Here is a 15,886-nt window from a genome sequence, read left to right on the forward strand (position 1 = left end):
TAACTGCTGCATAATGAGCTCTGCTGATTCCAGCCCAGACTCCACCCTGGGACGAGCCAGACAGACACAGGGACAGACAGAGGGACAGAGTAACTTCACCAAAAAAACCACTCCACAAACAAAAAAACCAAACAACCCCACAAACAACATATATTACTGGGCACTCTCTGAGGGATTTGGGGAGCTCAGGCTGGTGCTGGGTGGGGAAGATGGAGCACGGCGGGTGTGGAAATCCCAAATTGCTGCCCTGGTGATGCCGCTGTGATAAAGGGATGGAACAGGGCCCATCCTGTGTGGAGAGCTGGAAAAGCAGGTCCGGGCTCCCCGGGACTCCTCTTGGGTGGTTCGTGCCCTGGAAGGGAGATCAGATGTCGGATTAAACCCTTTTCTGACCCAGACATGGGGCAACTGAGAGACTTTTAAAAATTTTATTTTGTTTTCAGTCTCACGTGAAGGGTGAGACAATGCAGATGTTATAATTCATGCCATCACAATAAGAAGCTGACTATTTCTTAATTAAACATAATATATATAATATAAATATTACATTTATATATATATTATATATATTATATATTATATATATTGGATTATATATCAATTTATATAGTATATATATTATATATATAATAAAATATATAATATATAGTATATAATATATATGATTTACAATATATAATGGATATAATATACTTTAATATAATGTAATATAATGTAATATAATGTAATATAATGTAATATAATGTAATATAATGTAATATAATGTAATGTAATATAATATAATATAATATAATATAATAACGGTATAATATAATAACGGTATAATATAATAACGGTATAATATAATAACGGTATAATACAGCATAATATATAATGGGATTTGCTGTTTTTCTGGGATGTTCCTCCCTGTCCATCCCAACTTCCCTGAGCTCTCTCTGGGTGGTGCTGATGGGATGAGCAGCGAGCAGGGCTGGCCTCACCCGGCTGTGCTGCACCTGCAGTTCCACCAGGAGGATCTGGGGGAACCCTGGCTCTTAAATGTGAGTCTTAAGGATGGTGGAATCATGGAGTTGTTTGGCTTGGAAGGGGCTGGAAGCTCATCCCATCCCACCCCTGCCATGGGCACAGACAATTCCCAGCATCCCAGGCTGCTCCAAGCACTTCCAGGGATCCAGGAGCATCCAGAACTTCTCTGCTCCACCTGTGCCAGGGCCTACCCTCCCTCACAACAAGGATTCCTTCCCAAAATCCTATCTGAACATTGTCTCTGTCCATCTGAAGCCATTCCTCCTTGTCCTGTCATTCCAGGCCCTTAGAAAGAGGATAAGAAGACTTCCAGATGCCTCTACCCTGCACAAAACATCGTATTTCAGATGTGTCCCACAAAACAGGTCCTGGTTTTCCTGTCCTTTACTGAAATCCTCATGGAAGTAACAAAAAATCAACTGTTGGTGAGGGGGAAAGGCTCCAGCATCCCCAAAAATCACAGAGAGGTCTCTCCCCACTCTGAGAAAATTGGGGTTGGTTTTGGTGGCACAGGAGCTGGTGGCACTGAGAGGATCCCCTGTGTTGGTGACATTCCTTCCTCCAACTGTCCCCAGAGCAGCTAATCCTGATTTAGGCCAAAAACCTCGGGAAGCCTTTGGGGAGTTCCCAGGCAAAATAAATTAACAGTCGGATATGACTCCCGAGGATAATGAATGGAGCAATTAAGACTTTCCATTCGATGACTGTAATTTTCTGAATAACAAGGGGAGGAAGCTGCCTCAGTGTCACAGGGAAAAACTGGGCAGATGACCCAGTAAAGAGCTGGGTGGATCCTCAAAAATAGGAAGCAATGCAGCTGAACTGGCCAGGGCACGAGCAGCTCCCTCTTCCCCAGGAGTTTGTCCTGCCCTTGTCCCCACGGATCCCTGGTGGATGCTGGAATGGGGCTGGCAGTGACGTTGGTGTCTGGGTGACAATGACAGGCTTGGCCAACGAGCCCTCCTGGCATCCCAGAAATGCTTCAGCTCCTTGGTGGGGAGGAGAGAGAAAATGGAAAAATGCCCAGGAGGGGTTCTGGAAAAGTCCTGGGGGTGAGGATAAAAGGTTTGGAGCAAATAAAGGTCAAATAAAAATTTGCTCATGATGCTTAGAGCTGCAGGGAGTGACCCAAAACAAAACCACGAGGATTTATTTCCCTCCCTTCATGGTGGATGCTCTTGCCTCTGGGGATGTCTTGAAATGTCAAAATTACAGAGCCTCAGAATGGTTTGGGTTGGAAAGAACCCCAAAAATCACCTCAATCCACCCAAGGACAGCTTTTATTAGCCCAGGATACTGAGAGACAGCAGAATTCCCACTGGGAGGGGATCCTGCTGTACAAATAAAATTCCAGGCAGCTCTGGCTCTCCTCACCCTGCCCTAACCCAGGAAAAATTAAAACTAAAACCTGAAAAACTGCAAAAAAAACCACCATTAAAACAAAAAATATTCCTTCCCTGCTGTGCCAGGGGGTTGGGCAGTGGCAGATGATTCCCAGGACATCCTGTCAGGTGTCCTGTCCCTAAAGCCATGGAGGTGTCCCCGAGCTGATGGATTTGTCACCTCCAAGTGATGCCCTGGCCAGCCAGGTGTGCCCTTATCAGCACAGGAAGTTTGGTCTGAGCTGATGGATTTGTCACCCCATGGGACTCCAGGGTGGATGTGGGACCCTGCCATGGTTCATTCCCCCTCTGGAAGCAGAAAGAAATGTTATTTTCCTGTGGGAGAGGTTTTACAGAGACTCCTATGAGCCAGAGAGCAGTTTGAGAAGAGGATCCATGTTCACTCCTAAAAGGATTTTCTACCTTGACACAGAAGCCAAGAAAAAAAGGAGGAATAAGAGAAATCTTGAGGTCCTTGACACAGAAGCCAAGAAAAAAAAGGAGAAACAAGAGAAACTTGCAACTGTCTATTCCAATAAACTCTTTGTTTGTCTCTTGTGACCAATAAGTCTAAATTTATGAGTTTTGTAAGAATGTATAAACAGCATTCATGCTTTTTAAAATAGAATAAATAGAAATAATAGCATAAATAGAAACAACAGAATACATAGAAAGAATAGAATAAATAGAATAAAAACAGTTTGAAGCCTTCTGAAAATGGAGAGTGTTGCTTTGTGTTGTCTCCACCTCAGCTGAGACATTTGGGGTTGGGTGACACTCCTGGGGCTCTCTCTGGTCACCACCATGGTGGGAAGTCCAACTCCAGGGATGATGTGATGGCATCTGGGATGACACAACCCAAATGGGCCCAAGGTTGGTGTGTGCAGGAAGGAAGTGGCCCCAATTTTGCTGCCATTACCAAACCCTCCCGTGATGAGGCCGTGGGTTTGATAAGGGATCTGCACCTCTGAGGGGGCGGGCTGGAGCTCTTGCTCAATTTTGGCTTCTCTTCTTTTTTGTTTCATCTGCCGCCAGTGTCTGCCTCGCTCAGGCTCAGCTCCAGGTCCTGGCTTGCCAAAAAGTCCCAGGTTTAATTTATTTTCGAAATGTTCTTCCACTTCTTGGGAAATTTTAGTTATTTAAAAGTGATCGTTTCTGTCTGACCACATTGGGACACATCCCACCAAACCAAGCCCCCTCAAGCCTGGCCTGGAACACTTCCAGGGATGGGAAATCCATGGAATAACCTGGGCCAAGGCCTCCCCGCCCTCACAGGGAACAATTCCTTCCCAATACCCCCTTTAAATTTCCCCTCTTTCAGTGTGAAGTCATTCTTTGAAGTTCCTGAGGAAATTATAAATATACTATATATATATATATATATATATATATATATATATATATATACATATATATAATTTTTATATATAAAGTTCCTCTCCAGCTCCCCTGGAGCCCCTGCAGACCCTGGAAAAGTCTCTGAGATCTCCACAGGCTGAGAATTCCCAACATTCTCAACCTGGATCCATTTGGAACAGGCTTCAATCCCCTTCATCAACCTAAATCCTAATCCTCCAAACTTTGGAGGAATTTGCCAGGAATTCATCAGAGCACTCAGAAACATTTTGACTCCCAGGCCATTCCTGTGTGGGATTTAAAGCCAGGCAAGGTTTTGTTAAGCTGAGCTTTGCTTTGGGCCATGCCAAGGGCAGGCCCAGCTCATCCCATTTCCCAGCTCCCAAATTCCCAGTGAAGCTCCAAGGATTTCCCAACCTTAAAGAATGAGGAACCGGCATGGGGGAAAGAAGAAAATGGAAGCCAGGGTGTGGCCGAGGCTTAAATGGTGGTGGCAAAGTGCAGGGACCAAATAAAAGTGAAATTAGGGAAGCGAGGCACAACTGGACAATCGACTGTTCCACTGCCAAAACCACTGGCAATTAATTATTGGGGAAAGTTGTCCTGGTTGGGGTACACAAACCTCGTTAGTTGTGTCGAAATTCCTTGGCAGGGAGATACAAATCACAGCAGGTGTTGAAATCAGGGGAATTGCTCCCAGAAATGAGGAGAAATGCTCCCAGAAATCAGGAGAATTGTACCCAGAAATCTGGAGAAATGCACACAGAAATCAGGAGAATTGTTCCCAGAAATCAGGAGAATGGCTCCCCACAAATGAGGAAAATTTATTTCAGAAATCAGGATAAATGCACCCAGAAATCAGACAAATTCTTTTCAGAAATTAGAAATGCCCCCAGAAATCAGGAAAAATGCTTTCAGAAATCAGAAAAATTGCACCCAAAAATCAGGAGAATTGCACCCAGAAATCTGGAGAAATACACCCAGAAATCAGGGTGTTCTGACCACCAAAATTGCTCCCAGAAATCAGGAAAACGGCTCCCAGAAATCAGGAAAATTTCTTTCAGAAATCAGGAAAATTGTTCTCAGAAATCAGGACAAATGCTCATAGAAATCAGGAGAATTGCTCCCAGAAATCTGGAGAATTGCACCCAGAAATCAGGAAAATTGCGCCTAAAAATCAGGAAATTTGCACCCAGAAATCAGGAGAATGGTTTCCAGAAATCCAGATTAATTTTTGATTAATTAAAGGATGCACCTGGCAGGTGCATCCTGAATGCCCTGGATCCCGGCAGCAGAGATAAACAAGCTGCTCCAGATATGCAAAGGATGTGCTGCAACCACAGCCCTTCCTCTGATTCCAGAGCTGCACAGGTCCCTTCACCTCTCCCTTCCCTGCCCCACTTTTAATTCAATTTTAATTCAATTAAAATTAAATTTTATTATTTTTTAAAAATTCAATTAAATGTTTAATTCAATTAAAATTAAATTTTAATTCAAGTAAAGTTAAATTTCCCTCCAGTTTTGTGGGAAATAAAGCACCAAATTTCAGGAAAAGGGAGGTGAATTTTATATGATTTCATTTTTTTACTCTGTTTATTTATTAAACAGAGCAATTATTATTGTTTATTTATTTAATTTCTTTTTTTTAATTGAACTTTTTTTGTGGGTATTTTTAATCTACCCACTCTCCTGCTCATCCTCCAACAGCCAGGTGTGTGTGAGCATCTCTTGGGAGTGATATGGAGAAGAGACTTCCAAAAGTTTTCTGAATAAAAAATGTTAATTTTATATATATAAAAATATACTTTTACTTTTATTTTTTTTATTTTCTATTTTTATTTTAAATATATTTTATATACTATATATGTATATATAAAAGTTAATGTATAATTTATATATATATATATGCTATATATATAAATGTTAATTTATATATATATAAATGCAATTCTCCATATATAAATGTTAATATGTTAAATTTTAAAATATGTATATTGATGGGGGCTTCTTCTAAAAAAAATCCCATGAAATCCCATTCAGATGAAACCCTCCAACACAGCCCTGAGGAGGAGGCCCTTGTCCTCTGCCACCCGTGGTGGTGTCACCTCCATCCAGGTCCTGTGGTGGCATTTGGTGAGGACAAGATAAAACTGAGACAAGACTGAGCAGCCTCCAGGGCAGGATTTGGGCAGGATCTGGGCAGGAAGGTGGCACCTGGGTGACACAGCCTGCGGCTCTGGAGCCAAGATCATCTCTGAAATAATAAATCAACTTCCCATTGCCTCAATCAGCTCCATCTGAGCGAAAGATCCTCCCAACTCTGGCACTTTGGAGCTCGCCTGGAGCTGGAGAGTTTTGCTCTCTGGAACAATTCCAGCTTGGGAAAAATGGGAGCAAACTCTACCCAGAGTGGATTCCCTGGCAGTTCAGGGGTGAGGGCCTCACCACCCTCACAGGGAAAAATTTCTTCCCCATATCCACCCAAAATTTCCCCTCTTTCTGTTTTAACCCGTTCCCCCTTCTCTAGTTGCTCCAAATCCTTGTAAAAATCTCTCCCCATGTTCCTTGTAGCCCCTTCAGGTCCTGGAAGGCCACAATGAGGTCACCTCAAAACTTCCCTTCCTCAAGGCTGAGCAGCCCCAACTCCCTCAACCTTTCTGCAAATCTCCCCAAGGACCATTTCACTCCTTTTTGGGCTTCTTTGGGCTTTTTTGGGCTTCTTCCCTCTACTTCTCGGTAGGTCAAACCCTCCAAGGGTTGTAAATCACCCGGAGCCTCCACAAATTTGCATCACTCCAACCTCTGGCTCTGGAGGCATTTGTTGTGTTTTTGGGGAGCTGCAGGTCCTCGGACTCGCCGGAGCCCAACATGTCCCTGGCAATAACGTGGGTGTCATCAGGAACATATAATCCACAGCCTGGGTTGCATCACACCCTAATGACATGCCAGGGCCGCCTCTGGCAGCTCAGAAATATTTTCTAGAATGAGAAATAAATTCCTTTCATCCATAAAGACAAAATCTCCCCCTCCCAAATTTCCTCACTGGAATGGCGCACTTTTCTAGAGAGGGGCATAAAATCAAAAATCACTTGTTTATGCTGAAAACATTTCTGGTTTTTGGTGTTTCCTCACTTTGCTCAGAGTAGGTGGAGCCATCCGATAATTTTAACAGAAGAGGTGGTGGAAGGAAGGGCGATAGCAATCTCTGCAGTGACTGAGCCCGAGATTATGCGAAGTAAGTGGGCAGCCGGGGCTGGGCTTGGCCATAAATAAATCAATCATTGCTTCTTTCCAAGAGGAGGACCAGATCCTATATAAAAGTTCTCCCACACCACGTTCCCTCAGTCCCGTTGACTCCTTTCCACTGGTTCGTGCCGTGGGACACGGTAAGAGATGGAAATTAATTTGGCTGATTAGGCTTGGAATGCTGAAGTGGAAATGTGGGGTTAAATATGGATTTTGGGTCTCACAATTCAAAAAATTTCTCTTTATTTGCAGTTATTTTTTTGGGTTTTTTCCTACCAGTTCAGGGATCGAGAAAGGAGAGAGCTGGGACGTGGAAAATCTGGGGTTTGGAGCCCCTTGGATTTCTCTGGGCCCAGCACCTCACATACACAACTCCAGAATATTCTTGGAAAACAAACCTTGAGGAAAAGGGCAGTAACTCTGCAAAGAGTGGGAAACAGAGGAACAGAAACACAAAATGGGGCTCTATCCTCATTTTCCAGCCTTTTATCTGGGGGGGAAGGGATTTCTTTTAAGCACTTCATTTCTTGAGGAGCACTTCCTGAGGAGCATTTCTTGAGGAGCATTTCTTGAGGAGCATTTCCTGAGGAGCACTTCATTTCTTGGAGGTTTGAGCACCAGATCCTGCTGATCTTTTCCTTTCAGAGCCATCCCTTCCCTTCACAGGAACATCAATTCCTGCTGCCAGCAGAGAGGACATGGCTGGGGTGGGGATTAAGTGTTAAAGAAGAGCTCAATCTTCAGAGCATCCCTCGGGAACAGACATACATCAAACCTTGCAAGTGCTGCCCTGGAGCTGCTGAAGTTTTGGGCTTTTTTTTCCCCTCCTTTCTTTTGCATCTCTGACAACTTTTTCACAGGCTGCTCCTCTTCCTTCTCCTTCTGGAGGAGAAATGAAACACTGAGCTCCTTTGAAAGCGGGATTGAAGAATTTCAAAGTACAACGGAGTTATTGTCATGCAAATGACGAGCCGGGTTCTTTCCTGCAGGGAATATTAATCCCTGTCCCTGAGCACTGCAGCCCTTTCACAATCCACAAACCACATTTGGATGAGGGTAATTCTGGGGTACCACAGCCTCATGTGCCTCTTGCAGTGACACACCTGCTGCAAGAGGGAATTAAGGTGTGATCATTGTCCTAGATAAAAAAAGAACAGTTATATCTGGATAAGGAGGTTCTGTAGATGGAATAAGTTTTTGCTTCACAGGTTTTCAGTTTATTCAATAATTCCTCAAGCTGACAAGTTTTGCATCAGTCAGGGGCAGCAGAAGGACCAAAATGGGAAGAGAAGACCATTCCCTGTTTGAAGGGAATGGGATGGCCCAGTAGCACAAACTTCCCTCCCTCTGGAAGTGCTCAGGCCTGGACTTTTTGTCTCTCCTGCAGGACTCCCATCACACAGACCATGGGATCCCACCAGCAGAAGGGTGATGGCCAAGGGATGTCCCAGGAGTCCGGAGGGTGCCACGGCGGTGGCGGCTGCTGCTGCTGCTGCCACCATGGAGGAGGTGGAGGAGGAGGATGCTGCCACGGTGGAGGAGGATACCAGAGCCAGGGATCGTCCTGCCACGGAGGAGGAGGAGGCTGCTGCGGCGGTGGCGGTGGCAGCGGTGGCGGTGGTGGGATCATTTATCAGACTCACATGGCATCAACTTCCTGTGGAGGTGGAGGAGGAGGAGGTGGAGGAGGAGGAGGAGGCCAGCAAAGCCAAGGATCCATCTGCATTATTGGAGGAGGAGGAGGAGGAGGTGGTGGTGGGCAACAAAGCCAAGGTCCCATCATTATTGGAGGGGGTGGAGGTGGTGGAGGAAGTTCTGACCACCAGAGCCATGTACCCATCTGCATTGGAGGGGGAGGAGGAGGTGGAGGTGGTGGTGGCCAGCAAAGCCAAGGTCCCATCTGCATAGGTGGAGGAGGTGGCGGTGGTGGTGGAGGAGGTGGCGGTGGTGGTGGAGGTGGTGGCCAGCAAAGTCAAGGTCCCATCATTATTAGTGGAGGAGGTGGTGGTGGAGGAGGCTCAGGGCAGCAAAGCCAAGGTCCCATCTGCATAGATGGGGGTGGCAAGGGAGGAGGAGGTGGTGGTGGTGGTGGCCAAGGTCCCATCATCATTAGTGGAGGAGGAGGTGGTGGTGGCAAGGGAGGAGGAGGAGGAGGTGGAGGTGGTGGTGGCAAGGGAGGAGGAGGAGGTGGTGGTGGTGGTGGCCAAGGTCCCATCATCATTAGTGGAGGAGGAGGTGGTGGTGGCAAGGGAGGAGGAGGAGGTGGAGGAGGAGGTGGATGTGGTGGTGGTGGCCAAGGTCCCATCATCATTAGTGGAGGAGGAGGTGGTGGTGGCAAGGGAGGAGGAGGAGGTGGAGGAGGAGGTGGATGTGGTGGTGGTGGCCAAGGTCCCATCATCATTAGTGGAGGAGGTGGGGGTGGCAAGGGAGGAGGTGGAGGAGGAGGAGGTGGATGTGGTGGTGGTGGTGGCCAGGGCCCCATCATCATTAGTGGAGGAGGTGGTGGTGGCAAGGGAGGAGGTGGAGGAGGTGGAGGAGGTTCAGGGCAGCAGGGCCAAGGTCCCATCTGCATTGGAGGTGGCAGTGGAGGAGGAGGAGGAGGTGGTGGTGGTCAACAAAGCCAAGGTCCCATCGTTATTAGTGGTGGTGGTGGTGGTGGTGGCTCAAGCCACCAAGGCCAAGGTCCCGTCTGCATTGGTGGGGGTGGCATGGGAGGAGGAGGAGGAGGAGGTGGTGGTGGTTCAGGCCACCAGGGCCAAGGTCCCATCATCATTAGTGGTGGTGGAGGAGGAGGAGGAGGAGGTTCAGGGCACCAGGGTCAAGGTCCCATCTGCATTGGAGGTGGCATGGGAGGAGGAGGAGGTGGTGGCTCAGGCCACCAGGGCCAAGGTCCCATCATCATTAGTGGTGGAAGTGGAGGAGGAGGAGGAGGTTCAGGGCACCAGGGTCAAGGTCCCATCTGCATTGGAGGTGGCATGGGAGGAGGAGGAGGTGGTGGCTCAGGCCACCAGGGCCAAGGTCCCATCATCATTAGTGGTGGAGGAGGAGGAGGTGGCTCAGGGCAGCAAAGCCAAGGCCCTGTGTGCATTGGGGGAGGAGGAGGAGGTGGAGGAGGCTCAGGCCACCAGGGCCAAGGTCCCGTCGTCATCATCGGCGGCGGTGGTGGAGGTGGAGGTGGCTCCTCCAGCTCTGGAGGAATGTCCATGCAGCAGCAGACCCAGCCCATCTGCTGGCCACCGCAGACCAAGCACAAGTAGTGGCTGCCAGAAGGACTCTGCCACCAAGGAAGCCCAAGATATGAAGATGCCTGACATTTCCTCATCTATTCAATTTAAGATTATTTGTGTTGTTCTCTTCTCCCTTCCCCTGGGAATGTTCTGAGCGGAACCTCTGGTGTTGTGTATCTAATTCCAGCCAGGGTTGTTCCGTGTCCCTGCTCCTGCCCCAGTTTTCAAGTGCATGAACCAGAAAATAAAAAATGCAATGCTAGAAAGTTCTGTGTGTGAGTGGTTGAATTTTCTGGCCCCGGTTGCTTTATTTCCATCACTGGTTGGAAATAAACTTCATTTATCATCCCTTTATTTCCATTTCTGGTTTGATTCCAGTGCTGTTTCAATAAAGCTCCAGAGCAAAACTGCACTGAAACCCGAGTGGTAGAAGAGATTTTGGATTCACTAAACATTCTCAAGTCATTTTTAAATGAATCTTGATGATGATGATCCTGACTTTTGCCTGTCAGAGAAGGTACCACAGAATTTATCACTGGGGTTTCTCTATCTCACCAAAATCCTGGTGATGCCCAAGAAAGTTCTGAGTGGGTTCAGAGAGAGAAGATGACCAAATTCAGCTGTGAAGGATTTCAAGGTGTAAGTATGGGGTGAGAGGAGTTCAGGCCCTTCCTGAGGTGGTGCAGAAGCTCCTGGTGCTCTCACAACTGGAAGAGAAATGAAGTTCTCCAGCACTTTTCCAGCTCTGAGCCCCCAGTGGAATCAGGGGCTCCAGCAAGGCCCTTCCAAGGACTGGGATGCTCAGGCTGGAAACTTTGGTATTTCCTCATTCCCACAGGGCCAGAACAGCTCCGGGCGTGAGTCTCCAGAGGGAGTTTCCCTGTGGGGAGCAATCTCTTTGATGTGGTCTACTCCGGTAATTAGCAGAGAAAGGGAATTAAACCAAGAAATTGTTCTATGAGAGGCAGGTGATGGACACCTGGAATTGTCCCAGGAGAAACAGGAGTGACCCGTGACCTTAACGGCTTCTCCTGTCCCTCCACCCTCTGCCCTCACCCCCCGTGGGGACCTCAGTGAGGCAAATACCTCAAAACACATCCAGATGAGCCCCTCCAGCCGTTGGAATAGCTGAGTTTCCTGGGATTTTATTATGGGAAGTCGTTGGGAGTGATAAAATTCCAGCAGCTGGGACCTGCACAAACACTGACATTGCTGGCACAGAGCAAAGCCAGAGTTTGGGGTCCCACTTCAGGGGGGTGGAAACGGTGCTGTCAGAAATTTATGCACCCAGAAATGGCTCAGGATCAAGAAAACCAGGATCCAAATTACAGAAATTCTCAGGGTGACAGCAGGAGGCACAGCACAGCCTCAAATCTTGTTCCTTCTTCAGAAATGACAGAGTTATGCCCAAAATGAGCAGAAATTCATCCTTTTGGTCCATATCCATGGAGATGCTGCTGTACAGGGGGGATGATGGATCTGGTACCCCTCCATCTCCATCACTTGAAGTGGTGGGGCCTGCCTGACCTTTGTTCTCTCCTGAGTGGGGGAACCAAAAAAACAAATCCCCATCAACCTTTCGCTGCTGTGGTGGGAAATCTCCCACAGCCACGAGGGATTCCTGTGGTGCTCCAGAAATTCCAGTCCCATCCCTGTTCCCCTGGGAATCTCCATGGTGGAGTCACAGAATATCCTGAGGCGGAAGGGACCCCAAAGGATCATCAGAATTCAATTCCCAGCCTTGCACAGACGCCCCATAAATCCCCCCTGTTCCTCCAGTGTGTAACACCCAATAAAATGAGGCTCCCCAGCCCCTTCTGGTGTCGGTCACCAGCGGCATCTCCTGGCTGGAGTGGAGGGTGGCAACCTCCAGAATCCTTCTGGAGCCCCAGAAGGAATTCAACCATGGGAACTCAACCACAGGAGCCGAGCTCACGTGTGGGACCTGCCGTGGATGCAGGGCAGCCGAGGAAGTGATGCACAGGAGAGGCATTGTCCGCATCCCAGTGAGTCAGGACAAGTGGGATGGAGGAGGAGAGTCTGTTTGGTAAATAAACCTATCACCATTCCTTTGGATGCCTCACTTCCCACTCAGGAAAAGCGGTATAAAAGTTGGTGGATCTCGGGGTGCTTCATTCGCTCAACTTTGCCCTGAGGTGTCCGTGGTCAGAGCCGAGAAGGGTAAGTCCATGCCTGCCCAAGACAGGGATTCTTCTCTTCCTTTCCTGCTTCCAAAATGCAAAAGTTTTGGTGAAAAATATCTGCAAGGGCGGGGAAGTTGCTGGGGTGAATTTAAATGTCTTGTGGATGCCTTGGTCCCACCAGACCAAGCAGAAGCAGGATCAGCCCGTGCTGCTGAAAGTTGTCTCTCATCAGGATAGAGATGGACATGCAATGGCTTTGGGATAAGGAGGTGGGACAACTTTGGGATAAAAATCTTTAAAAGATGATCCTGGCCACTACAAAGTGGCGTTGGGCAGGAGTGGGGTCACAAGCCTCGTGAGAACTGGTGACTGCCCTGGAGTAAAAAGCTTTTCCTTGCAGGGTCACTGCTGCAAGATGTGCTCCAGACAAAGCGGGTGCCACGGCTGTGGCTGCTGCTGCTGCTGCCGGGGCAGCCAACAGTCCCAGGGCTCCTCCGGCGGGGGAGGAGGCGGATCCTGCTGCGGTGGAGGATCCTCCGGAGGATCAGCCCAGAAGATCATTATCAGCTCTGGCGGCGGAGGAGGAGGAGGAGGAGGCTCCTCTGGATGCTGCGGAGGAGGATCCGGTGGAGGTTCTTCAAAGAGCATGATGGGAGGAGGAGGAGGAGGATGCTGTGGCGGAGGCTCCAGTGGTGGCTCCTCAAAGAGCATGATGGGAGGAGGAGGAGGAGGCGGAGGATGCTGCGGTGGTGGATCTAGTGGTGGATCTTCTGGGATGAAGATCATAATGGGAGGTGGAGGCGGTGGAGGTGGTGGATGCTGCGGTGGCGGATCTGGTGGCGGGTCTTCAAAGAGCATGATGGGAGGTGGAGGCGGTGGAGGTGGTGGATGCTGCGGTGGAGGATCTGGTGGTGGCTCCTCAAAGAGCATGATGGGAGGTGGAGGTGGTGGAGGTGGTGGATGCTGCGGTGGCGGATCTGGTGGTGGCTCCTCAAAGAGCATGATGGGAGGTGGAGGTGGTGGAGGTGGTGGATGCTGCGGTGGCGGATCTGGTGGTGGCTCCTCAAAGAGCATGATGGGAGGTGGAGGTGGTGGAGGTGGTGGATGCTGCGGTGGAGGATCTGGTGGTGGCTCCTCAAAGAGCATGATGGGCGGTGGAGGTGGTGGATGCTGTGGTGGAGGATGTGGTGGTGGCTCTTCTGGGATGAAGGTCATCATGGGAGGTGGAGGTGGTGGAGGTGGTGGATGCTGCGGTGGCGGATCTGGTGGTGGCTCCTCAAAGAGCATGATGGGCGGTGGAGGCGGTGGAGGATCCGGTGGATGCTGCGGTGGAGGATCCGGCGGTGGCAGTGGGGGATCAGCCCAGAAGATCATCATCAGCTCTGGTGGTGGAGGAGGAGGCTCCTCTGGATGCTGCGGTGGAGGATCAGGTGGTGGCTCTTCAGGAGGGAAGATCATCATGGGAGGTGGAGGCGGTGGTGGATCCTCTGGATGCTGCGGTGGTGGATCTGGTGGCGGCTCCTCGGGCCAGACCATCATCATCAGCTCTGGAGGTGGCGGTGGAGGCTCCTCGCAGCAGAAATGTCCCGTTGTCATCCCCAGCATGGTGTCCCACCAGACCAAGCAGAGCTCCAGCTGGCCCTGCCAGCAGAAGTAACACTCTGGCTCCCATCAGGAACGGCCAAGTCTTTGCCCTCCAAGTTTTCCCCCAGCATGTCCCCATCCCTTGTGTTCCCTTGGTGCTGCATCCCTGTGCTGTGAACTCCCAGGTGGCTCCTCTGTGCCATGAATGTGACGGGAAATAAAGATTTCTGTGCACGGACAGAACTGGTTTGTGAGGTTCTATTCTCCTTTGTTTGCTTCTCAAAAAAATGAGTAAAACATACAAAACATTCTGCTGGGAAATATCCTCCACCCTCCAGTGCTAGAGCAGATCTTTCCTATATCCAACATAATTTTCCCCTCTTTCATCCTGATCCCATTCCCTGTGTCCTGTCCCTGCCATTCCTGAGGAAAGGTCCCTCTCCAGCTTCGCTGGAGCTCCTACAGATCCTGCAGGGGCTCTGAGGTCTTCAGGCTGATTATTCCCAACCTCCTCTCCTCCAGTATGAACATTCCCAACCTTCCCAGTCTGGCTCCATGGAGGAGGGGGTCCTCTTATCAATTTCATGGCCCCCTCTGGACTTGCTCCAACAATTCCATGTCCTTCTTATGCTGAGGACACCAGAACTGGATGCAGCATTCCCAGTGGGATCTCACCAGAGCAGAAAAACCCCTCCCTCACCGTCCTGACTGCTCTTCTTTGGATGCAACCCACAGACAGTTGGCATTCCTATCAAATCAGGAAAATCCTCTCAAAAAGGACTCCCAAAGTCCTCTTTGGAACTGGTGGGATTAGTCTTGAGTCCAGCAAATTTTAAGTTCACAGGGTTTTTGTTCACCTCACAAACACACCTGGTAGGGAGGAAACAAAATCAGGAATTAGTGGGATCATCGGCCATGAAATTCTTGAGGGATCACGACTGACAGATTCCTGCCTTTTGGAGAAAAATGGAGAGTTCTTCTCCAGGATCGTGCCCCACATTGTCAGCATCACTGTGCCTGAGGGAATCTGGTGGGAAAAGGGATCCAGGGTAGGATCTGGCCAGGGATTCGTCCTTCGTATCAACCACCACCGAGGTGTTTGTGGTGAGGAGATGAAGAGGCACCATGACCTGCCAGCCCTTCCTGAGGGCTCCAGAACTGCAGGGAAAAGGCCCCAGCAGAGATCACAAAACTGATAATGTGGCCCTGAAGCATTTTACATCCCCATTTCCCTTCACGCAACACAGGCATCCAAACTTCTCCCTAACCTGGAGAGGTTGTGGCAGTGTGGACCCTGTGCTCCAGCCACGCCTTTCCTACACCTTTGGCAAACAAATCCATGGGATACTGAAACTCTTGAGGGATCACAACTGGCAGATTCCTGCCTTTTGGAGAAAAATGGAGAGTTCTTCTCCAGGATCACGCCCCACATTGTCAGCATCACTGTGCCTGAGGGAGTCTGGTGGGAAAAGGGATCCAGGGTAGGATTTGGCCAGGGATTTGTCTTCTCTTGTATCAACCACCAACGAGGTGTTTGCGGTGAGGAGATGAAGAGGCACCATGACCTGCCAGCCCTTCTCAAAGGTTCCAGGACTCCAGGAAAAAGGGCCCAGCAGAGCTTCACAAAACTGAGAACACGGCCTTGAAGCATTTTACATCCCTATTTCCTTCATCCAACACAGGCATACAAACTTCTCCCTAACCTGGAGAGATTGTGGCAGTGCCAACCCTGTGCTCCAGCCACGCTTTTCCTACAGCTCTGGCAAACAAATCCATGTGCTACAGATCCAGTGCTTCCACGGGTCCCACCCTGGCCTCTCCACACTCTGTGATCTGCAGGAGTTCTTCTCACCACCTCTCCAAAAACCTCCATGGCCTTTCCACATCCCTGGGTCAGGACGAGCTGCTCACGCTGGGTGTC

At 49.2% G+C, this 15,886-nt stretch overlaps 1 protein-coding gene across 1 annotated transcript; it reads left to right on the forward strand.

Annotated features, from left to right (window-relative positions):
- Positions 1-12,387: 12,387 nt before the first annotated feature.
- On the forward strand, positions 12,388-14,208 carry LOC132084981 (uncharacterized). Its single transcript, XM_059490313.1, has 2 exons — positions 12,388-12,418; positions 12,782-14,208. Exon 2 carries the CDS (start codon positions 12,797-12,799, stop codon positions 14,036-14,038), a length of 1,242 nt encoding a protein of 413 aa, XP_059346296.1. The 5' UTR covers positions 12,388-12,418; positions 12,782-12,796; the 3' UTR covers positions 14,039-14,208.
- The last annotated feature ends 1,678 nt before the right edge of the window (positions 14,209-15,886 follow it).

The sequence above is a fragment of the Ammospiza nelsoni genome, chromosome 28 (genome assembly GCF_027579445.1).
Source record: "Ammospiza nelsoni isolate bAmmNel1 chromosome 28, bAmmNel1.pri, whole genome shotgun sequence".
Taxonomy (NCBI): domain Eukaryota; kingdom Metazoa; phylum Chordata; class Aves; order Passeriformes; family Passerellidae; genus Ammospiza; species Ammospiza nelsoni.